Source organism: Chelon labrosus (assembly GCF_963514085.1).
Source record: "Chelon labrosus genome assembly, chromosome: 9".
Classification (NCBI taxonomy): domain Eukaryota; kingdom Metazoa; phylum Chordata; class Actinopteri; order Mugiliformes; family Mugilidae; genus Chelon; species Chelon labrosus.
This window is the reverse complement of record NC_140359.1, coordinates 3,255,167-3,280,891: the sequence shown is the minus strand read 5'-3', so window position 1 is coordinate 3,280,891 and position 25,725 is coordinate 3,255,167. Positions and strand designations below refer to the sequence as shown.

Below are 25,725 nucleotides of genomic sequence, written 5' to 3'. Positions count from 1 at the left end.
TATTTCACGTGCCATAAATCTAACATGGTTCAATGCTATGTCTCCTCAGGGTGAAGAAGGGGAGGCTGGTATCCAAGGAGTGGTTGGGAAGCAGGGGCCAAAGGTCAGAGGCTTTTATTGCTGCCTGGTCAAGTAAAGCTAATAAACCAGAACCGCATCAATCACAGCTGATTATCCACAGGGACATTAGTTGTACTGGCATCAGCTAAAGATGACAAAGCTTTTGAAATTCTGCAAAGGCTACATCTATCAATGCTGCCACATAATAAAAAAAACAGGCAGGCATGCAGTGTAAGTGTACTTGAATTGTAAAGTGAATAGTTAAACCTGTAGGGACAGATTTTGTCACTGGAAATATATCCAGAATAATCCTAAGAATGCCAACTTTGAGTGGAAACAATTACTTGCTGCTTCATCATTTCCACTGCTTTTTAGGTGTATATTTATGCTACCAATCTCCAGTTCTACCAAATTTCATATAACTTCCTGGTGTCTGTTAGAAAGCTGAACATGAGGAGAACGTGTTCAGCTTAAGTTGAAGCAGTGTGTGAAAGGTGGTCGTTCAACTGGATGATCATTTTGGAGGATGTAGTTTGTGGTGCTGTTAAACTGGATGGAATGAAACACTAAAGATTTTCTGTTACAACCCCCTGCAACAGACTCTCAACAAGGAGGTCCAATGCAAACAGAAGTTGATTTATTAACAACCACAAAAAAATAAATCTGAACTTTGTGGGCTGACCTGACAAAAACAGTAAAAACCACTCAGGTCAGCCCACAAATAAATAAGGCCAAAAATAAAAGACCTAGCAAACACAAGAAATAAATCGCCACAACAAAAACCACAACTTGTGCTGCTGGGGCTGTAAAAAAGAGATCAGCGTGAGAGCTGAGGTTCCTCCCCTGATTTGTTGGATTCTTCTGATCAAGTTGTATCAGTTTCACTTGAGGGAAAGAAATAGTAAATGAAAAATAGATGTGTCAGTACAACACTGTACAATTCAATAGTACTACAAACTAGAGCCTCCAAAATGAAATTAGCACTCCAAGTTTCTTTAACCTTTATGCTAAGATATCGTGCTTGACTGTTATATGTAATATATATACAGTATTCATTGTCACTACTGTACCTAATGAAGTGGCAAGTGAGTGTATGTTGTACTTTTTAAATTAAAGGTATGGTATTAGTGTAACTTGATTCACATACTGTATGTTTTAAATGGCTAAAGGTAATGTAAGAGATTTTGCCAATGTCTGTGTTTGTTCATATTTAAGGGCAACAGAGGCACCCCAGGACAAAAAGGGAAGTTAGGCCTCAAAGGACCAAAGGTAACTGTTATCTGGACGGCAGAATAAATCAACCTCAGAAAAGTTTTCGTAAGTTTTTGACAATCTTTCAAATGTATATCCACTTACAGGGTCGCACAGGAATCCCTGGCGTGTATGGTCCACCTGGCATGGCGGTAAAAAAACATAAACAAATAATAAAGTAGCTCATCATGAGAGTTACCTGTAAAAACAGTAAGACATACTTGTGAATTTGTTTGTGTCCACTGTTGCAGGGTTTTAGAGGCCCAGTTGGGATTGAGGGACCAGAAGGAAAGCCTGGTACACAGGTTCCCATTTTTTAACTTTAATCTCATATGATTCTGTTTTTGCTCTGCTTCTTACTATGATTCAGCTCCATCGAGCCATCTCAGCATTTTGCCTTAAATGTTGTAATACGTATGTAATGTGATTTGTCTTATGGGCAGGGTGTTCCTGGTCCTGTTGGCTCTCCTGGCCCTAGAGGACACAGAGTGAGTTGTTCATTTTCATAATTTGGATAAAGTTTCGATCGGTTCCGTTGTTTCAATGGTCAATGTAAAATTTTAATTTTAAATGTTTTTTTTTTTGTTTTTTGTTTTTTACAAAACTTTGTTTCCAATGGTTTCCTAGAAGGTAAGGAAAATGCATTTGTGTTGCACCTTTCAACTAGTGTCACCCTTGAAAATGGGAGGTGGTATGGAAAGAAGGACTGACCAGCATGCAGATATTGCTTTTTCAGAAACGAAGGACATTTATTTAGACTGGCCACAAAAATTAGAAGAAAATACACCAACATTTTAGCAGTTTCATTTAGAGTTCTCTGCAGATGATCAGAGGAAAAAGCATTCTCAAACACTAACCCTCTTCCATTTTCCCAGAGAATTAGAAACTGATACACCCTATTGCTATCTTCCACTGCTGTTTTGAGGTTCTGAGGTTCTCTGGAATTAGCACCACTTGGACCCGGATAGAATTGATAGAAGTCAGTTTTGCTAACAAAAATTCAAATTGATCCTTTCCAAAGGCTTAATCGCAATGTACACTTTTGTAGGTGACGGTAACGAACAAGTAAACATTTCCCTCTTCAGAACGGACCAAAATTACGGCAGAAAATCCTCCACAAAACATTTTTAAAGATGAATTGCGTGCCTTTTATGGGTCACATAAATGCTGATCAAAGGAGCACCTTCTTCTCAGCATACAATCAAGGGAATTACACTTTGAGAATGAAGACAATTGATGACGACTAGGAAAAACAAAGTGATTCACCAAAAAAAATCATTAAGGCAAGATATAACAAAATAATTTTAACAGAAAATTAGCTAAAACTAGAATAAGATAGATTAAAGAACAGATATCAAAGGAAACAACTGGACTTGTAGGGTTCCTTTTAGACAACTAGCCTCTTCAGCTCTAAAAGGCGAGGGGAGTTGGGGTTTAAAAAGGAACATCTGTGGGTGGTGCCTATCAGAAAATCCTATGACTTGATCAGATATGACCGTATGACCATGAGGTTCACTCTTCTACTTAGCTCTGTGTTTGTCTGTGTCTTAGTAGGTATCGGAGTGAGCTCTTTCAAAAATCCTTTACAAACTTGTGACAGAGCATTTTCCGTATAAAATACTATAAATGACCATATGAGCGATGAAAATTAGCATGTTATAGCAGTAGAGTGGAACCACCACAGTGAATCAAAGATACCATCGTGCTGTGTATTATTGTTGAACGTAGGTTTCTCTGTTTACATGAAGGGATTGCCAGGCGTGGCTGGTGATCGTGGTCAGGCAGGTTCTCCAGGGTCTCCGGTAGGCTAACTCTTTACTTTCTAATCCAAAACCAGTTGTCTCATTTAAAGTTCTTAACAGCGTGAAATGAGTAGTTTGTGATATACAGGGTCCTCCAGGAAAGCCAGGTCAAGACGGGATCCCTGGGGCAACTGGGGAAAAGGTGAGCATGTCACAATGTTTATTAGAATAGATAATAAGAATATTTTTAATAAACTTGTGTTTGTGATATATAAAACGATCTTGTTTTTCGTTCATTGCTTTTATTAAGCGATGATCACATCAACGCTCACAGAAAAACCACATGAATTTGCAAATCACTCATGACAACATGTTCATTTGGGCATATGTGAAAAACAAGTGTTAAACATGGGAAACACATGGATTCATGGTTTCATGTGGTTCAATTTCCATATGAAACACACACACACAAATTCCATACCAAACCCATGGGATTGCATTTGAAACCCATCTATAAACTGTATGTGGAACAGAAACAAATAACAATGTGAAATCCATGTACATTTTCAAGTGAAAATAGTTATAGTGTTTTATCTTCCCAGACAAAATAATATTTTTGTAACTTAGAATTAATCCGCTCAACTTTGAATTGGTACTTGGTTTTTGTGATGAATACGTGACTAATTTATTTTAATATTTTTTTTTAGGGCTTCACAGGGAAACCAGGGTTGATAGGGCCCCAGGGCCCAGTGGGCATGTATGTAAGTGATTGTTATGAAATATTATATCTATATTCTGCATCCGAAAGTTATACACTGTCCATGTAAAGCAATAGCAGTAAATAATCCCCCATTATTTCATGTGTAATAAAAAACATATAGACAAAACCAATCAACCTTTATTCTGACAGCAAAAAAAATCCATAGTTACTCTTAAATGCTTTCAAAAACTATCTAGGGGACATATTAAAGTGTGTTCCTGCAATGTGTAGAATAAGAAAGATAATGGCTGCATCCTAAAGCCATACTCTCAGTATTAGGTCTCTACAGTGTTCATATAGTGTGCACTGCATATTATATTCATCATAGTCTGCTGTTTCCAAGAACATTGACATACTTCATGAATTTACACTAACAGGTAATAGCAGTTGTGTACCTGTGATGTCAGAAAGCCCACAAATAGATTTTAATATTTTAATATTGTTATCAAATTTAACCTTATTTTCACCATCCATCCATTTATTTTAATCTATTTTCCAGCTTTGATCAGCACCTCTGTTCCCTTTGTGCATTGCATTGCGGGAAAATAGTGTACATCTGCCACAGACTCAAAACTCAGTGGTATTTAGTGTTCAAACTGTGTGATTTGAGAATCTTTGATTTGATCCGTAACTAATAAGAGCTATGTAGAATACATTTGGGACATGGCTGAATTCTGTGGTTTTGCTGTGTCAACCTTATGTGTTGTATACTATTTTTTTTGATTGTCATTCATGAGTTACATATGAATATAAAACATTTCTACTCCTCCTCAGGGTTACCCTGGAGCATTGGGCCCAACTGGGAGGCCAGGTCACATGGGGCAAAGGGTAAGGCACCTGTATCAGAATGAATACATTTCTTGAAGCATAAAGACAAAGGTCTGGGGCTGTGGCCCATGTTTTTCTGGTTTGTCCCACTCTAGTTGGCACGAGACAGGGATCCAACTAATGCCAACTAGTTTAAGCATGCTGAATCGGTGACTTTTCAGCCGATTCAGCATGCTTGGCAGAACTAGTTAATCAGAGAGAGAGGACGAGAGGCGGGGTACACCCTGGACAGGTCTCCAGTCTATCTCAGGGCTAACACAGAGAGACAGACAACCATTCACACTCACATGCACACCTGCAGACAATTTAGAATCCCTTGGCGTTTCTTAAATCAGCTTATTTTTCACAACGTATATATGTAATGGAATCCATGGAATTTGTTCTCTTCATTTAACCCATCCAAGAGAGCAGACTTGGAGCAGTGGGCAGCCGTGCAAGGCGCCCAGGGAGCAGTTTTAGGGGCTTCCACAAGGCACCTCCACCATAGACATAGTGAGGAATACACCTGTCCCAAAGGTTCTCTCACCACTGGTCCACCAGCAAACATAATGAATTTGTTTTCAGATAGGCATGAAACAATTGTGGCTTCAAAAAAATATAATTGTAGAATCCTAGAGTCATCAGTCTGCCAGCCACGTGATAATTGAGTTCATCAGTCCGTCGCCAGGATAAGACATGTGAAGACGACTATTCCCTTTAACCTTCACACCTATAGAGAATTTAGTAGATGGACAGATACTTTATTGATTGGGTAAGTAGTGGTAGTGGAGGTAGTGTCATGCATACTCCACACACAAAGTCTGCAGAAACTTCCTCGGATAACTTCCTCAGTCCTAACCACTGCATCAGTGTTTTTGTCTGGTTGAATCATTCTGAAATGTTGCTGCAGTGGTTTCTGTTAACTGTTTTGCAGGGAGACGCTGGTGTCAGGGGTCCTCCTGGAATATCAGGAAAGACTGGACCCCCGGTGAGTGTGTTTGATGAACCTCGATGTATTCTGCCAGCAAACCCACACATGCCCACTTATCACTCCATTTTAACCGTTACAGCAGAAGTGATTTTTGATTGTCTTCTCAGGGTCCGCAGGGACCTCCTGGAGAGAGAGGGCTGAGGGGAGCACAGGTGAGAACCTGCCTGGTCAAGCCTAGACGCAATAACAAATGTGTTGCGCAAACATCCTTAACCATTATTTTCACTTCATTTCTTTCAGGGCCGTCAGGGAGAGCTTGGGCCCAAAGGGATGCAGGGACTGACTGTGAGTATTGCTACGGTTACAATATGTCTACAACCGGACTGGCATCATTCAGACCAGAGATTTAAGCTGAAGTATTTACGGGAACACTAAATAAAATGCTCTGATCATATGATATGTGTGTTTACATGCTGGAAAACATGAGTCATATATAACTGTTATGGTCAAGCTGCACTGCAAGAAATACAACAGAAGATTTTTTTTCTTAGACCAAGATGGACCCACATTTCCAACATTGCTGCCCACATGTATTCCTGCTCATTTTATCTTATTTAAAGAACTAGTTGTTTTGCTACATCCATGTTATCCGTCCCTCCTGAAAACTCCTCACCTGATATTTGCCCCACATGGACTGAGAAATGCTCAGAAAGAATGGATTTATTCCAAACTGGTTCTTAGCGAGTGAGATAATAAATTCCTGTTTATGTGGTTCCTTTTAATTATGTTTTTATGACTAATGGTCCAATGTGTTTTTCTGTATTATTTGTTTTAATCCTTGTTATCCCCTGTACAGCACTTTGGTCAGTCTATGCTGTGTTTAAATGTGCTTTATAAATTAAATTTACTTACTTATTTACTTACTGTTATCAAAGGTTTTCACCATCCCACTCAATCTGCTTGAAGGTTGCTTCTCATTGGGTCAGTTTGTTCAGACTGAGGCATTAATGTCCTGATCTGGCTGTTGATACAGTGATACAGATTATTAGCAGAATAGATGAGGCCATTGTTTCACTTCTTTATTTCTTTGTACCCTTTTATTATAAGTTTAAAAAAAAGTAGAAGAAATTAAGGTTAAGAGAAAGTGGGTGCACCAGTAAACAAATTCTTACACTTAGCGTTACATGTAAAATGCATTGAACAGCTACGCTCGATGATTTATATTACTCAATCGTGTTGTTTCCCTTTTCATTCTAAATGGCTTCAGGGCCCTCCAGGCCAGAGAGGACCAATGGGTGGCATGGGGAGCCCTGGTCCACATGGGAGCCAGGGGCCTCCAGGTCCAACAGGGTCAGCTGGACCTAAAGGAATTCCAGTGAGTGGGTACTTTTCAGCTTTCTCTCCATTCCATATTAATATAAAACCATGGTGCTGCTCTAATGCACATATAGATCACACATGTTCTCAGTGAATGATCAGTTTCTTTCTATTCTTCAGGGAACACCAGGGATTGTTGGGCTGGTGGGTCAGGCTGGAGAGAAAGGCCTGCAGGTAAATTTCTTTTCTCTAAATTTTGTGGTTTTCAAGCTTAAAAACAATGAATAATAAAATGGGTGCAAGCCAAGGAACCTTAACCAGTATTAAGGCATGTTATTTATTGTGTTAGGGAGTAATGGGTCCTGCTGGGGAGATTGGCGCTCCAGGTCTGGATGGACAGCAGGTCAGTCAGCTCACTGATGACACTACCACCAGCTGAATGGAGCTTAGTGAAATTCCATGTGTATGTTGTTAGTGAAAGGCTTGTGCTTGTTATATCAGGGTCCTCCAGGTCCTGCTGGTGAAGAAGGGAAACGTGGAGCAAAAGGTGACCAGGTCTGTGACATTATTGTTTTAAAAAAGCACACAGAATAAATATATTATTACTGTATATGTTTCCACTGTAAAAAGGCAGCAGATGTTCCATCTTGTAGTGAACGTCTACATCACCATAGTACACTGCACCTTCCTTAAACAGGGAGCTCCGGGCCCTAAGGGACAACCAGGGCCCAGGGGATTAAACGGAGAGCCAGGACCTCAGGGCTCACAAGGACTGCAGGGTGAGCCTGGGCAGAGGGGAAAAGAGGTTAGATATATTATCATTCAATGCAACCAATTTATTAAAAGGCTTCACCTAAATCACATGATGATTTTCTCCATCGTTCTTTCACGGTTAATTTTTTTTGTAATGCATTTTATGAGGAAAAATAGCTGTCCTGCTAGCATACTACTCTATGTCACTTCTAAGCAACTGTCTAAATCAGGGGTGCTCATTACGTCGATCGTGATCGACGATCAAAGGTAGTGCGGGTAGATCGCGTGGCATTGAAAAATAGATGTTAGTCTAAAACATTTATCCGTTGCACCTCCAAAACAAACAGAAAGACAAACATTCATCTTTATTTATTTTTACTTGATATTTGCAACATGCCCTCAGTTCAGCGGCACACATCTACAGCCACGCACAACTTCAACAACAACTAAGACTGCCGTCTTTCTTAAAGAGACAGTACACCAATTTTTTTGATAAAAATAAAAACAAAGATGGATAGAGCTTTTAACACTGTAGCAACAATTAATATGACAATTAATGTGACTATATATATATATATACACGGGTAGATCACTTTGACTTGGTCATTGTAAAAGTAGCTCACAAGCCAAAAAAGTGTGGGCACCCCTGATCTAAATCCTCAGTATAATTCATTTATTATAATGTTAAGGGTCCAAGAAATAGAGAAATGACTTAAACAACTAATTGATTGCTAAATAGTCGATAAATGTCAAATCATTATATTCAACCACAATTTTTGTGGTATGTTTGCTACCAGTATTATTATTATTATTATTATTATTATATATATATTTTGTGTCTATTTTATTTGTCTTATTTGTCTTTTTGCAGGGAGATAGTGGGGAACCTGGCGTTCCTGGGAATCCGGGTATTAAAGGGGCAAAGGTAATTTCCATCCCATAGGCATGTTTTGGCTAACTAGGGATACATAGTTGTTTTTTGTTTAATTCACAACCTCCATTTATGTGAATTCCCTCCCTTGAAGTTGAAACCAGCGGGTTTTAGAGGTTACATAATAATCTAAATGGAACTCATGGAGCTTCTTTTGATTGCAGTAACTTTTCTGGCTGTTCATTCTCAGTAAATCATGACATGTTTTCACAGGGAGACATGGGAAGTGGTGGTCTTTCGGGATCACTTGGGCCTAGAGGAGTCCAAGGCATACGAGGACAGAGAGGGTCTAAAGGAGAAAAGGGTTATGAAGGTTTAACGGTAAATGAGTCATGTGTCTGTGGCCCTGGTAAACCCTGGTTCTACAACCACGGGTCCTTGGGAGATCTGATCACAAGTGGACATGTATTATTAGCAGTGTGATCGTGAATCACAGTAAAGGTCTTGTTTTTCATTTGTAGAGTGATTAGTCTGCTGTTATTAGTCTGTTGGTCAAAACATATTAGTCAAAATATTTTTCAAGTGTTTTCAAGAGGCTTTTCCGTTTCACAGCAGACTCTTTGCAGCTGTGACATTACTAATCTTGTTAATGCTTAACAAATGATACACAAAATTGAATTTATTTATTTTTTGCATATATATCTTGGAACTGAGACTCAATCACAAGTGTTCACTAGAGAGACTAGAGACAATGAACTGTTCTACCAGGGACTGTCCACTTGTGACTAGATAACCCAAGAGGACTATTCATTTCAGATGTGAACAGGTAGTGTCTTTATCATCACCATGCATATTTATTTTCAGGGTCCAGAGGGGATCATTGGAAAAGCTGGACCATCAGGCTTATTAGGACTACGGGTACGTTTTTTTCATTACATTAAAGGCTCATAGTCTTAAATTTGTTGTACTCGTGGTTGTTCCAGGAAGTGTTCAAACCCCATCACTTTTGGTTCACTTTGTGTCGTAGATGTCATTATTAAAGAATAAAATATGCATTTTCTAATCTACACTTCATTAAAACAGTATTCCAACTGATTGCCTAATTATGGACAGGTATATTTGTTCATTAATCATCAGTGAGATGAGTCTAGAACTTGAGTTGAGTCCACCTGAAGCAAACTGAATCGACTGAACATACTGGAAAAGATCCCGAAGTTCACACTGTATTTTAGGACAAAAAACAAGCAACAAAAACCAAGGTTCTCTCTGTCAACATCTGTGAGAACATACTATGAGACAGATCAGACAAAAGTAAAAAGAAAAATTCTAAAGTTTGAATGTTTTTAAGATTACGGCAGTCTCTGTGTCAGCATGTGCTGCTCGTTATCTGGCAATTTGTATATAAGGGTTTTTAGTCGTCCAGGTCATGGTACATCCAAAACTTGTAGGGATTCTTGAACACATTACACCGAAAGACTGGTGGGGAGATGGGGTTTAAATAAGAACATCTGTGGGTTTTGTCCATCAGAAACTTGCACAACTATTGTCTGTTAATGACCAGATACTCAGCTGTAGTTGGAAGAAACTGTTATGAGACTGGATTCTCTGGCTGAATAGGTTGTTGGAGTACCATTTATTGGGGAAGGAAAACAGGATCAAGATACACTTGGATGACTGTCAAAACATCTTCAAGAGACTGCACAAGTCCAGTTGCTTTTGTTTCAGCGTTTTTTGGATACACGGTAGTGGCAGCATCATGCTGGGGAGGTGCTTCTCAGCAAGGACAGGTAGAGTTGTTAGATCTGGGGGAAGGATGAATGCAGCTGAACACACCTAGACTGTAACCTCATGAAGCATCTGTGGACTAAACTGGACATCTCAGTTTATGGAGGCGAAAAAATTTCCTAGGAAAATTGGCAAACTGCCTTAACAAAAGCTTTGCGATAGGTCTAAAAACATTTGCAAATACAAGACTATAGTTTTTGGACTGTGAAAAATATAAAACTTGTCCTTATTGCTTTAAGTGTAGATTGCTGAGAATTGTATCACTTCAGAATTATGTCTTAACCTCAGAACATAGTGAAATAACTAAGAAGACAACTATTAATTACTGTTGCAGCAGCTCTTGTTAACTGCTAACTGCTGTAAATATATCACTCTTTCATCTTTAGGGTTTTCCAGGTATTTTTGGGGTTCCAGGAACTGATGGGCCACCAGGGCTGAAGGTAGACAATCTCACAGTATATTCTGTTAAATACTGCTCTCAAAAAACTCCTGCTTGGTGTACAAGGACATGTTTGGATTTTTAAAGATATGCGCCAGTATAATATTCACATTGCATATTGACATTGTAGCCACCCTTTTGTCATCAAAATACTCATTGGGGAGCAGACAGAAATCTTATGAAAAAAAGATAAACCTATCCTTTAATTTGAATCATTTCTAATGATTACTTTTTGAGTAATCGTGTATTTCTCTTATCTTTGACCTAGGGAGACAAAGGTCCTCCTGGTTTGACTGGGAAGTCAGGGAACCAAGGTCCAAAGGTACAGAGCGCCACGCAGCTGCAACGGGAAACATCTACCAGGGCTAGCTTTTTATTTTACTTCACAATGTGCTCTCTCAACTTGCAGGGAATGGCAGGAAGCCCGGGCACAAAAGGTGACATGGGAAAGAGTGGACCAGTGGTAAGTGGGTAAAGCGTAGAGTTGCAAGGCTGCAATTCTAGTGTCTTCTAACACTTGGTGAAATAAGTAATTAATTTATATATTTATTGTTATTATTATTATTATTTTTTTACATATACAAAATATATATTTTATTTCTGAAATTATTTCCAATAATCTGAGCTTGCAATTCCAACATGAATAATATTTGCTTTGTGAAGAAAAATTTTGCATTGAACCCAACTCAAGAAAATATCATGTACTGTATATTGTTATATTTTTTTGTGCTGAAGGGGATCGTGGGGCTCAGAGGCAGACCAGGTAATACTGGTCCAAAGGGGTTTTCTGGACCTGAGGGGTTGAGAGGAGAGACTGGAACAAAAGGGGAACCAGGAGAGGTGGTGAGAATGACTTTGATGACTGCTTACTCTGTGAAGGACTTCCATAGGAAGCTTGAGCAATAGCTCTGCATGCAGTGCTTTGACTGATTGTTGGATGGAAAAAACAACCATAGGTGCTGATTGAATATAGGTTTACATTTTTGTTTGTAGGGTCCTGATGGTGTCCCAGGAAATAAAGGTCCTCCTGGATTAGCAGGACCTCAGGTAAGAGCAGCGTGGCAACACTCCAATGGGATTTCATTATGGGGCATGATTGAAGCGACAAAGAAAAGAATAGCTCTGCATGCAATTGAATAGTCCTACAACCTACAACAAAATATGTGACATTAAGACTTTAAGACATTCTCAACAAATGCCTTTATCACTGTTAACTGTTCATCATTGTTTTATAGTCAAAAAGTAACTTTGTAGCAAATAAATATAATAAAACAAGGTCTGATTAATGCACTTCTCTTATTACAAAAAAACTAAATGGTGTTAATATGTTATTTGAATGCTATTCCTGGAGGTCCCCGATAGTGACCCATATGATGAACAAACAGGACTGTGAACAGATGAAAAAAAAACTGTGGCAGCTCAGTTAATTGAGGAAATAAGGAAAATTCTGTATTTACTCAGGATCAAATTGAAACAGGCTACAGGAAGAAAAACACTTCTCTTTAAAAGCTGCTTTAGTTAATCCTTCACCTTCGCTTATCCACAATTAAGTCAGAGAAAATCCTATATTTCTAAATTTTATTTGTGAAAATACTACAAATCAGAGTTCATACAGGTCAATGTGAATACTCTGTAAAATGACCCCAATGTCATCATGGCAGTCTCCTACAGACTACGCACTGTATTCTACACTGTGTTTTGCACTGCGTTGGATTTGGCCAGAGTGAGCCCTTCCTCAGTGAATATGCAACAAGTAATTTAGGGGAATAAAAGGGTCAATGATATCAACACACTAATATTATCAAATGATGCATTTAATGTCAGTGTTTTGCAACCCTAAAATGCCCCTTTGTTCCTATTCTCTAGGGCGATGAGGGTGAGATGGGACTTTCAGGTCCTGTTGGCGCTCCAGGACCTCAGGTCAAATCAGCCTCTTAAACTATATACATTAATATCATACACACTTAAGGCAGCATACCTTATTCTTCTTTTCTCTTTTGATAAGGCTTATCATATTCATTCATTCATTCTTTTTCAGGGATCAAAAGGTAGTCGTGGGCTGGAGGGAAGGAAAGGACAAAAAGGTGAAAAGGTTAGCTCCATCCTCTGCATAGTATGTACTGCAGACATAGACATCAACAAGCTGAGCATCAGTCACAGTAGAGAGACCGGGTCACTTTGTGGAACTGGATTCCTTTAATTACACTGAAAATCTGGTCAATTGATAAACCTGACTTCTCTGAATTTCAGGGCAATGATGGCAAAAGTGGACGTCCAGGAAAGATTGGACGCACTGGAAAGAGGGTAAGAAGCCTGACATCTGATGTAAGTGTAAACTCCTCATCATATTTGACACTATTTTCTTCTTTGTCCTTTATAAAGGGGATAAGAGGGAAAGCAGGAGGCAGAGGCATAAGAGGGATGCGAGGAGAAAAAGTGAGCGAGGCTGAATTTTTCATTTTAGTTGTCAGCTTTTATAAAGACTTTAGGGAAGTCAGCGGATTGCACTGAATGAAGTCTTGGTTTTTCTCTGGTCACGCAGGGGAAGGTGGGAGATGTTGGTCCACTTGGTCCTCCGGGGCGACACGGTACATATGTGAGTTGTTTTAGCCTGATTAGATTTTCCATAGCTATTGTGCCATATCCCATCTTTGTCATCTTTTATCTGTCACACCGGTTCACTATTTTATTCATCCCCATTAGGGTGATGCAGGCTCACGTGGGCAAAAAGGTGAAATGGGAGGACCTGGCTTTAAGGTAGGCCTTTAGACTGTTCATGTTTTTTAATTTATCTGGGACAGTGTTTGAGAGCCGCAAGCACATTTCATATAGCAAACTCAAGGCCCGCAGGATAATTGTATCCGGCCCATAAGACAATATTTTATATCTATCAGAAGTGACCCGCAGGTGTTTTGCGTGCGTCCGTTTGGCATCAGGTGGGTACGTCAATCAGCTCTCCCTCCCAGCTTTATAAACAAACAAAGAGTCTCATGGTTGCCGGGCTAAATCGTTTAGCCTACTGTTCCACGGTAGCACACGCAGCAAACAGAAAACTTACTAAAATATAAATGACAACACCACTGCAGCTAAACACCAGTCGGTTAACATATATGCTAACGTACAGAGACAATGAAAGTGACTGTTAGCCAAATAACAGCAGCATGTTTAAGACGACATTAGCATGCTAACTTAGCATGTAGTTAGCTCCACTCTCCACCGTATAGTAACCACCACATTAGCCTCACTAGTCTCATTTTATTCTGGCGTAAGTTCAAAGTGTCGATAACAGCAAATTCATACAACATACAGATAACGCTAAGAAACCATACTGTCGATTATTAATCTCACAATGCGTCACATTGGGTCTCATTTTAAATAAATATCCATTCTGGTTGGCCTGTGATTTGGAGTAAGTTCTTAATTTTGGTCTCCTCTCTGATTGAGTTTGACACCACTGATAGAGCTAATGTAGCGACAAAGTATGTGATTATTGTTGTCATCAAAACACTGAAGACTTCAACAGATGTTCCTAATACAACCCTAAACTCTCCACCAACTGGAGAATGGTGAAACATCCTTAAGAAAACCCCCGCTGCCTTTGCTTTAGTTTGGTTTTTTGGACTTGAACTTAAAACACTGCATCATCAGCCTACAGCTGCATATCCACAAGAAACTGGAAAGCAAATCAATAAGAAACAAACTGGCTGATGTCATTTTTCCACCTGTGTGTAAGTTGTCCACCCATGTTTTTAAGAGACTTTCTACATTTCCCATTATGCAGGGGGAGCCTGGATTCACAGGACCACCTGGTCCTCCTGGTAAACAAGGATTAAAGGTGAGCCTAAGTATCAGTATAGTATATCGGGTAAGCTTTCCTAAATTTTAGACATACTACGTCATGCATGTGTACTAAGTTTTTCTGCACGTCATACTGTTCTTTCAGGGTATTCGAGGCTCTGCTGGCAAGCCTGGAAGAACTGGTGAAAAAGGAGAGCAGGTGAAGTAACACTGTGTGTCACATCATCAAACATACTGTAGTTCACCTCCATTCTCCTCACGGAAGAATACTGTTATGTAATGCAGGGTTTTTCTTTCAAACTTTTCAAATCAATATTAGAAACAGCCACATCAAATATTACAAAAACAAAACAGTAAACCACAAAATCAAACCCAATTAAAACCAGGGAGTCCTTCTAATAAAAGTGTGTTCCAGTTGTGTATTTGTGTCATTGAACCTGCACTGTTCAGCCTCTTGTGGTTGTAATAATAAACTGGTGTTCACTGAAAACTAAAAAGGGAACTAGACACAAGTGAGACCATTGCATTTTTTTTGTTATTTCAAGTTTGCTTTAAACCGGAAACAAAAACTGGAAAGCAGCTGTTATTTGAGATTTATTTTTAAATCCAAAAAAAAAAAAAGAAACCTTTCTACATCTGGAACCGTTGTACACCACTCTCACAGGCATGATCACTACGACAGCATCAGGGTTCCCACGCGTCCTGGAAAACCTGGAAAACCTGGAAAATGATTGACCAATTTTCCAGTCATGGAAAACATATGGAAAATGAGAAAAAAGGTCAAATGTCCTGGAAATTATTAAGTTATCCTGGAAAATTATTTATCCTGAATGCAAACGGGTTAAAAGTTATGCGCATGGATGTCTTCTGGGCAACATAAGGCACAGAGCTTCTCTGCCTCTAGCCAGTGCAGCGCCCCACGTGACACTACCAGCAAATCAAATTTGATTTTGTCGCTAGCTTTAGCAGAGAGTTTCTGGCTTTAGTGACTTTTCAGACCCCGCGCTTAGAGACAAAACTCGGGACTACGGTAAATTGAAAAGTGCCAGTGTCAGTAGTATCATTCCAAAGAATGAGCGGGGAATGTATTGGTGTATGACATGATAACTTGTCTCTGTAGCAGCTGAAAATGTCCTGGAAAAGTCCTGGAAAATAATTTCAGGTCAGGAGTGGGAACCCTGAGCATGTTCAGGGCTCAGCACAACGTTTTCTGATGTTTCTTGAGTAAAAACCTAGTGTTTACATCTCTATATTCAGAAAACAATTGCACAGAGATAAATTCAGATGGCATACACTACTGGTCAAAAGTTTTAGAACACCACACTTTTTCCATTTTTTTACTGAAAATTATTCAGTTTAGTGTCTCATTGCACTCTGAAATGAAAGCATAGAACAAATACGCAATTTGAGTTGAAAAAGAAATCATGGAATCAATTTATAGACCAAAATGTATTCTAAACTTTTGACTCATCAAAGTAGCCACCTTTGGCAGATATAACAGCTGAACACACTCGTGGCATTCTTTCTACAATAGAAATCAAATATTCTTCAGAAAGTTCTTCCCAAGTTGTAGAAGTTCCCATAAATGTGTGGCACTTGTAGGTTGCTTGGCTTTCACTCTTCTGTCCAGTTCATCCCAAACTAGCTCGATGGGGTTCAAGTCTGGAGACTGTGCTGGCCACTCCATGTTTTCAAGCTTACCATCTTGTTCTTTTTTCCTGAGGTAGTTCTGGCATAGCTTGGACTTGTGTTTTGGGTCATTATCTTGCTGTAGGATGAACCTCTGACCAACTAGGCGCATACCAGAGGTTATTGCATGGCGCTGCAGAATGCTGTGGTAGCCGTTTTTGGTTCAGGGTGCCTCTCACTCTGTACAAGTCACTGACCCTGGATCCAGTAAAACAGCCCCAGACCATCACACTTCCTCCTCCATGTTTGACAGTTGATGTCACACACTGTGGAACCATCCTCTCACCTACTCGACGGCGTACAAAGATCCTGCGTGATGAACGGAAGATTTGAAATTTTGATTCATCAGTCCATAATACCTTCTTCCAGTCTTCAGTAGCCCAATGGTGGTGTTTCATGGCCCAGGTGAGCCTCTTTGTCTTATTCTGACATCTTAGCAATGGCTTTCTTGCTGCAACTCGTCCTGTTAAACCTGCAGCTCGAAGTCTTCTCCTCACAGTTGAAGCTGAGACTTGCTTACTACGACCACTATTAAGCTGTGCTTGAAGCTGTTGTCCTGTGAGCCGCCTATCACGCAAGCTGTTAACTCTCAGAAACTTGTCCTCTGATTCAGTTGTGGCTTTGGGTCTGCCAGACCTCTTCCTGTCAGAGTTTCCCCCAGTTTCTGAGTGCCTTTTGATGGTGAAGAAAACTGTACTCACTGATGTCCGTGCTCCATTTTGACCAACAAAAAAGTTTTTCTTCATCGTCTTCTTCTTCACCTGTTAAAACGTCTGGTTTCATATCATTAAAATAATGACTGCTTTCTCCTTTAGTTAAAGGACAGATAAGGACAGAAGATACATTTACTTTAACATTTTGGAGTCTAAAACCAAACTTGAAATACCATTTCAAAATAAAATGGGAAACGAGGAAAACAGAGAAAAACTAAAACTTAGGAACAGAATGTGTTCAAATAAGTCAATACCACAATGGTCTTCTTTTTGACGTTTGATTAATTAAATTGGGATTGTTACGTACACAGGCTGAGGTGAACTCTCAGTGTTCCAAAATGACACCAACATGTCTCGAGATACAGAAAACCTCAACTTTAAACCTTAAGTCCAACTAACCAGTCTTGACAAAATTCCTGGTTACCTCTTTAAGGTCGCCTGTGGAGTTTTTGACCTCTAGTAGCACAGTGGAGCAGTCTTTTTCATGAATAGCTCCACACAGTTGGTTTTCACATTTTTTCCATCCACAAATAAAGTTATTCTGCACTAATAATCTTACAGTAGTCTTGACTCTTTCCGCAGGGGGATATTGGCCCACCAGGTAGTCGAGGCGCTCCCGGCCTGCCTGGGCTGCCTGTAAGTCACCTTCAGTACTGATGTAATAACTAATCTGATAATGGAGAGAATTAATATGACTCCTTACATCTGGTTATCTGATTCTCTTTCTTTAGGGTTTGTTCGGACATAAGGTGGGTAAATTGATTTTCTGAAAACTCTAATAAAAAATAGATTTGATATTTTTTGTAATTAGTAGCATTTTATGATCATCAGGGACTCCAGGGCTTCACAGGACCACCAGGCCGCATGGGGAAGAAAGGCCTACCTGTGAGCATATGTTATCATGTGTAAACAGTGTACAATACAGTGCAACGGACAAAGGCATAATATATTTAGTGAGACACCACACATCAGGAACATCTGTATTCATTTTGTTACATTCTTGTTTGTCAGGGTCCTCCTGGCCCACCTGGGCCCCCAGGAGCCTCGTTGAACCTCACAATGACTCAACTGAAGGTAAGTATGACTGTCGGCTTCAAGTCATTGTGAGTTGTGCATGTGCACAAGCATTGCTTCCTCACCTATTCTACTTTTTCTTGTGAATGCTGCACACCTTTCTTCGGCTGTGGCTCAGTAGGCTGTGGCTCAGTAGGTAGAGCGGGTTGTCCACGAACCAGAGGGTTAGCGGTTCGATCCCCGGAATGTGCCACATGCCGAAGTGTCCTTGAGCAAGACACTGAACCCCCAGTTGCTCCCAGTGCGTGGCACTGGTGTGTGAATGTGTGAGTGCTTGTGTGAGCGAATGGGTAGATGTGTCTGTGACTGTAAAGCGCTTTGAGTACCAATAGGTAGAAAAGCGCTATATAAAAGCAAGGCCATTTACCATTTACCTTTGCAGAAATGTTTGTGTTGTGCCCCGCCTAGTCATTGCACTGCTTTTTGTTATGTACAGATTAAGTGCCATTCAATATTCTTTTGGTTCCTGTTCCTGTCTCCTGCTGTGTCTGCATTTGGGCCCTGCATTCCTTGCCTATGACAAAACTATTCTTGGGTTCCCTTTCAATTTGCTCCTTGTGTTTTGTTCTGTATTATATAATTTCATCCACGTGTATTGATGATGCCTCTTAATTTGCCCAGGAGCTGATGTACATGTCAGACAGACCCAATTACGTCTTGGTCCAGACTCTTTTGGGCTCCCTTCAGAATGATTTACGCTGGTTCATAAATCCACCAGACGGCAGCAAAGTCCACCCAGCGACTACATGTCTGGAGCTGTGGCTTGCTCATCCCGACTCCACTAATGGTGAGATGGACAAAGGGACCATTCATTTATGTATCTGAAGGAAAGCTGGATTATACTGTGACTTGTAGAACAGAAGAACCATTATGTTTATTGGCAGGCTACTGCAGTGTATCCTCCGTGATGCCATCCTATTTTACATAGGCCATACATTGGTATGGTGAAAAGGTTTTTGTCATGATATAGTGCTCTGTTGTTATAAATGGAAAAGTATAAAACAAATAGAAGTCTTAGAAAATCTGTTCTCAGTTTGGTCATACATGCACACAGCTTAATAAACCACATAAATAGATTTGTCAGCATTTTGACCTCTAGCAGACACTTACATCTTGTTTTAAAGATACTGTGTATATCTCAGGGTGGTAGCCATAAGCTGTTGTAGTGCTGTGTTGTCAATTTTGAAAACTAATTTTAAAATACTTCTGCTCTCAGGGATGTATTACATTGATCCTAACCAGGGCAGCCCAGCTGATGCCTTTCAAGTATATTGTGACTTTACAACAGAGCCAAAGACCTGTCTGTCCCCGCTCCAGCCTCAGGTATCAGCACCACACATCTGACAAACACTCTTTGAAGTGTAACTCGCAGCTCTTAAAGATGATACTAATTTTAAATACAACACAGTGAGCGGCTGTGGAACAGTAGGTAGAGTGGGGTGTCAATGAACCAGAGGGTTAGTGGTCTAATCACTCGTACCACATGGACCACATGTCACTGAGCAAGACACTAAACCCCCAGTTGCTCCCAGTGCTTGGCACTGATGTGTGAGTGAATGGGTAGATGTGTCATTGTGATTGTAAAGCACGCTGAGTGCCAGTTGGTAGAAAAGCGCTGTATAAATACAAGGACTTACTCACAGTGAAAATCGAACCGATTCTATTCATCCACTTTGTTTCCACATAAATGTGGCTTTAATGTTGCTTATTTTCCTATTTCCTGTCATTGTGACATTAACAGTGTTGTATATGGCTTCTGTTGAGTATATCCTTTAAGTTTAAGCAAATGATTACAGGCAAACAATGCAGTTTCTCCCAATGGACTCCAATGTATAGAATATATCTTTCTTAAATGAATGACTTGAGTGTAGAACAGTCCAAGGTGAGGTAAATATCGTCACACTGTTAAAGGTGCCATGTGTAAGAATTGAGGTAAAAATATCCAAGTGTCGTAATACCAGTTTCGGCCATGGGAGGCGGTATGCGGGCAACATAACCGCCAGCCAAACTACTGATTCTCACGGGACCTATAATGATCTTTTATGTATATCAAGTTTGATTTTCATTAGCAATACCTCTTCTAGCAATTAAGTAAGTTATCATTAGTCACCAAAAACATTCGGTCTCATTACACCTTGCAATGTTTTCCGTTAAGTTTCGTGCGTCCATTTGGGGTTCATTATCATCGAAGACATTTCAAGCTTCTTAGCTAATGTTACATTTTAGCATCAGCTTGGTAGATAGCCTAACAGGTGAAAACCGGATCGGATCTGTGGGTAGAGCTAACTATCAAACGCTAACAGCTACGGTTAGCCATCGCTAACATTAGCACGTTTACCGAACAGCCTTCGAAACATTTTTATGTTATAACTTCCCGAAAAACTACACAAACATATCAAACAAACTTCTAGCGAAATACTAACAGCATCTTACTTACCAATCCAAAAGAAATGTTGCAAGTTCGGAGTCGAACCTCATTTCTTTCATGTCCATCAGTTGTCTGTCTGGAAAGCAGTGCCAATATTCACTGGGGTTCTGTTCCTTTCTTTATCCGATTTAATTTGTGCTTCCGAGCGCGGTTTTTTCCCTGCAGCGGGTGGTTGTGGTGGTGGTAAGGGTCTCTTGCCAAGGGCTTCAGCCATTCTTCCGCTCTCTTCCCTGAACTGAAATGTAGGCCTAGTAGTGGGCTGTACTTTCCACACGATTGACATCAGGTTCAAGTACGCCCACAAGCCGTGCGAGTTATTCGTGTATTGCAGTTTGGCTGGTGGTTATGTTGCCCGCATACCGCCTCCCATGGCCGAAACTGGTATTACGACACCTGTCGGGCTGTAGCTAGTAATTTAGCATGCTAATTCAGGTTGATATCTCTGCAGCACTATACCTCGCCCTTATTTCTTCTCATTCTTTTGATGCGTGTAGCTCATTTTTTGGATATTTTTGCCTCAATTCTTACACATGGCACCTTTAAAATAATCGCCTAAGTCATTTTTTGTCAAAATTGTTTTTTTTGCATAAATTATTTCCTCATGACGCCGGCCACCTATGGTAAAATTGCCTACATCCTCAGTTGATCAGATCATGTGATTTTACCCCTTTAAGATAGTGGCCTATGCCAAGTGTGTGCCTTAAGCAGATTTGCATTTTTGTGTTTCCTGAAAAACTTGAAAAAATGAGTTAGGCGATTATTTTAACAGGGTGACTATATGAAAAGATTTGTCCAGTTGACCAGAATCATCCATCAGTTCTTGACAATAGACACCTCAAAGGTCACTCAACACGAAAAAAAAAGGTACCAAGAACCTGACTGACACCTGAAACTGTCATTACCATCCAAAGATTCTAATACAATTGAATTATTCTTCACTACTCTAGTAAATAGGATGAACTTTAAAGTACGACGTGGCAACAGAGATTTTTCTGTTCTGCTCAGCTATGAACCATGAAGCTAATGTTCAGCGTTTTATCAAGATTCAAGACAAATAAGATTACCACCTTCCACAGATGGTTCAATATGAATGGGATTCAAGATTAAGTTCTATATTTACATATTCATCGATTGGTAAACCTCACTGTATTTAAATGTTTATCTTAATGACCACCTGCAGGTTCCAGTAAAAGCGTGGCTGAAGGATTCTGGCACCAATTTGTCATTTCAGTGGTTGAGCACCGAGAAAGATGGCTTCCAGGTGAGTGTCTCATCCAAATATTCTTCTTCTTCATTTTTTATTTATTTTTTATTTTTTTCACCCGAGATGAATTCCTCTGATTTATTTCTCTGAATTACATCTCAAACCCTTTTCATCAATTCAGTTTGAGTATCCAGGTGGAACAGATGTGGTGCAGATGAGGTTTCTGCGGCTCAACAGCAGAATCTCCACTCAGACCATCACTTACTCCTGCCAGCCAGGACATACACAGAGCCACCACGAGAGGGAAGTCAAGTTCCTGGCTGACACTCGGAGGCAGAGTTACCTGGGGGCACTGCGGGACTGTGTGGTAAGCGAAATATGTCTGTAAAGGTTCCCAGTGATCCAGGTAATAGTATATCCAAAAAACAAAGTTGAAACAAGGGCAACTGCACTTTTGTCATTGTATAGTTTTGATGTATTTCATATAATAGCTAGTATCTTTATTCACTTAAAATACAAACTGAAACAGACCTAAATCTTAAGTAGTGTTATAGCAGAGGCAAACCTTAACTTACCCAGAGATGTTCCTATTTAACCCCTTGACGTCTGAATAGATTTTTCAGTTATATAAAGAAATTAATTGTGTTTTTGCTTACCACTCTGACCGGTCCTGCGAGAAACTAGTGCTTGCAAAAGGTTCCTAGGTATTTTTTGAATTTGCACAAACTGACATTGGAGCATTACATGCGTTATTTCGACTGCAGTCTGAGCAGAAACAGTGCGTCGCGAATTTGCGACACTCTGCAACACGGGGTTAAAACCCATCTCCCCACCAGTCTGATAGAACTGAAGAAGATACTTGGATGAAAAGTCTTCAAGAAACCCTACGAGTCCAGTTGCCTTTCTTTCAGCTTATTTGGCTGTACCATGACCTGGATGACTGAGAACCTTCACGAGTTAAAGCTATTTCTTGCTTTTTCTACAGAGATCTTCTGATTGATTGATAGCTACAGTGATACTTCAACCAGACTTTGTCTTCACTTGCCATCAGAGGAACTAATTTTTCTGAAGGCTGTCTAGGGAGATAAGAATTATTATGGCTAAGTATGGTCAACACCTCCAAGGGCATCTTTAAACAATCTTCCTGTGAGTTTCGTTCTTCTAATATTATTTAAGACCAAGTCCCTGGATGTGGCCACAACAGAAAAACTGACCGCAGACGGAACCAAAAGCTGAACACTGATGATAAAACCACAAAAAAGAACAAAACGCACAAAAGCTGACCTCCAGGATAAAGGTGTGTTGACTCATCACAGCTTACAAGGCTTTGGAATGAAAATAGGCTCCATGGAAGAAGATCCGGGAAGAGTTTTCCTTAGCATGCCATGTTGTCAAGTCACACCGTTCTGGAGTGAACATCTTGCCTCAGTCACCAGTCATGACTCCTCTAAAGGATATTATGACAAAAAATGACCATCCTGCACCAAGACTAGATGGGAAGAGTGTAAGTGTAAGAGCTTTCTAAACTGATGAGGTAAAGCCCCAATCCTCAAAGAACATGAGCAGGTCACTCAACAAGAGTTAAACTACCTGAGAAGTATGGAAGTCTCTTCTTCTCCTGTATTCTAGAGATGTTCTTACCTCAGTAGATACACAAAGAAAAATAATAAACTATTCTTCCCTGTGTATTTTGCAATAAACAGTTTTCTCTTCCACAGCGCTCGGAGGACCTGGACCTGGACCTGGACCGGGAATCTATTTTTCATTTTGAAAGTGAGGATCTCCAGCTGCTGCCTCTCAGGGACCTGGCCGTGTTTGGAAATGAAGAAGTAACCCAGGAGTTTGGCTTCATAATAGGGCCAGCATGCTTCAGCTAGGAATAGCCCCCATTCCTTAGCATGACTGCATTCTCCGCTATTAAAACCTGGAGAGACAAACCATGTTCTAGCACTTTTATACTATTTTTAGAGCATGGCATTATTTTTAAATTGGCTGTGATTTCTTATTCCGAGTTGTCCAACTGTTTCACGTTGACCAGCCAATTTCTTTTGGACGTCTTACTCAACTTTGCTGCTGACTAAGCGCATCCTGGGTCAACAATAACTAATTCAGGACAAAAGACACGTGACAAAGACAAGTGAGTGGAATATTCTCTAGGAGGAAGCATTACCCTCCCTTTCTGAAGGTTTCCTTTGTACGGAGTGACATTTGTCTTGCCTACTTTTTAGACCAGGGATATTTTGAATCTGAAGTTCTTGACACAAACTATATTTTATACATTTTGTTTGCGTGAATGTGTGTTTTTGAAACCTGCTTATTTATGTAAACTCAATATACATTTATCTTTTAATATTGATTCAGGTACATTTTGTGTTTGTCATTGTGTTCAACTAACAACCGAGGTAGCACTGGGAGTTTGGTGATGTAGGGACAACTCATGGGCATGGACGTAACCCACCAGAAAGTCTGGAGTCTCTCCGTTGGGAATTGATCAGGGGTCCTATCAAAGATTTGGCAAGCCAGTATTTTTATCTTTTAATCCATGTTTGAAGAACAGGACCCCCAGATAATTTTCTTGTTCTCTTCAAAATGTTTACAGAATCCTTGCACATTGTCATGTTTTCAGATGCTTACTACAATTATTTATCTCACAGAAAGGAATCTTGTGAGAAGTCCAAAACTGATGGGAGTTAATTTTGCAGTACTTTCTGACATAATCTGTCTATGTTTTTGTTAAGGCTTTTTAATTTCTCAAAACTGAGCTCTGCATTTTAGCACTCATCTCCTGACTTCATAGTAAGATCCAGTGGATTTTTCACAGGACTCACTTTGTTGATTTCAATATGGTGATTATATCATTAGTTAACAGTTTTATTTGTCTAAACACCAAGTTCACCAATTGCTTACCTGATACAGACAAAATGAGCACAAACTTCTGTCTCTTTTCCTGTTTTTGTTCTTGCAGGCCAACCAACAGTACTTGATGGTGTATAAGGACATTTCCCAAACGGTTTAATGAATATTTAATCTATGTGTCCGATCTAATTATTGAGTATTAAATACATCATATGACTGATGTAGATAATTTTTAAACTTGTTTATTGGTCATTATGGCTATGTATATAAGTACTGCAGTTATCTCCAAACATCTCCATCTTCTGTTACAAGCTCTTGAGTTTCTGTATGGTTTCAAAATGTTAATGTTTTGTAGAATTTAACTGATGCTACACATAAATTCAGGCTCCAGTCACTGAAAACATAGCGCGGCCATATCATTACCTTATGAAGTGGCTGAAGTAAAAATTGCCTGTTGAGCATCGGAATGAATACAACTCTAATATTCACTCCATTTTAGCTCTGTTATATCTGTGTTTTTGGCAGCTAAATGTGCCAACAATGGGGTTTGCTTTTTAGTACTTTATACAGCTTAGTAGATACTCTGCAGGATTAGAGGTTCTACCCCAATGCTACAACTGTATGTTGCTAGATGTTACAATTAATACTGTATGGCACTCTATCATAAATGAAATATATTTATGTGGATTTTTTTGTGTGTGTTTTTTTGTGTTAAAATTAATCTTAACCCCTTGTCATTTTGATAACTGTAAAAGCACTTATGACAGCACATCTCACTATTTAGCACCATCAGTATATTTAAAGCCACATATTTGTGACACTACATATATTTGCTTCGGAATATTTCTCCACTGTGGTAGAACTTTAACTTAACCATGTGAAGCCTGACATTTGAAATAAAAGTCAGAAAAAAAATCTATTAAAACAGAAGGCTATAGGAACTTTGAACAAAATAACCATTTCCACCCAGAATTGTTGTTTCATGTTGTGTTGTTTTGATACCTCGGGCATTAATTGCAATATACTAAAAAAAAAAAAATCCTTTATACAACCTTTTTTGCTTTTTGGTAGAAAAAAACTGCTTCGAGTCCTTGCTCAGGCAATTATGGACTGAGCAAGGACTGTGTTTCTGAATTTATTTTCTGAATTGGTGAGTGCACATCACACAAATATCTATAAATTTGACAAAAATGGAATATAGAATAATTTACTGTACATTTTGTGGATAACATTTTAATCTTAATCGG

The 25,725-nt window shown here is 39.6% G+C and overlaps 1 protein-coding gene across 1 annotated transcript; it reads left to right on the top strand.

Annotated features, from left to right (window-relative positions):
• Nucleotides 1–37: 37 nt before the first annotated feature.
• LOC311493164 (uncharacterized protein) lies at nucleotides 38–25,721 on the top strand (the record flags this gene model as incomplete). Its single annotated transcript, XM_084551725.1, has 37 exons — nucleotides 38–103; nucleotides 1,276–1,329; nucleotides 1,419–1,463; nucleotides 1,563–1,616; nucleotides 1,755–1,799; nucleotides 5,555–5,608; nucleotides 5,719–5,763; nucleotides 5,852–5,896; nucleotides 6,819–6,926; nucleotides 7,049–7,102; nucleotides 7,218–7,271; nucleotides 7,370–7,423; nucleotides 7,566–7,673; nucleotides 8,493–8,546; nucleotides 8,766–8,873; nucleotides 10,664–10,717; nucleotides 10,985–11,038; nucleotides 11,126–11,179; nucleotides 11,452–11,559; nucleotides 11,710–11,763; nucleotides 12,583–12,636; nucleotides 12,755–12,808; nucleotides 12,967–13,020; nucleotides 13,099–13,152; nucleotides 13,259–13,312; nucleotides 13,420–13,473; nucleotides 14,498–14,551; nucleotides 14,660–14,713; nucleotides 17,499–17,552; nucleotides 17,648–17,665; nucleotides 17,748–17,801; nucleotides 17,928–17,990; nucleotides 18,612–18,777; nucleotides 19,207–19,313; nucleotides 21,599–21,679; nucleotides 21,804–21,989; nucleotides 23,341–25,721. 37 exons carry the CDS (start codon nucleotides 38–40, stop codon nucleotides 23,497–23,499), a joined length of 2,592 nt encoding a protein of 863 aa, XP_084407851.1. The 3' UTR covers nucleotides 23,500–25,721.
• Nucleotides 25,722–25,725: the final 4 nt, after the last annotated feature.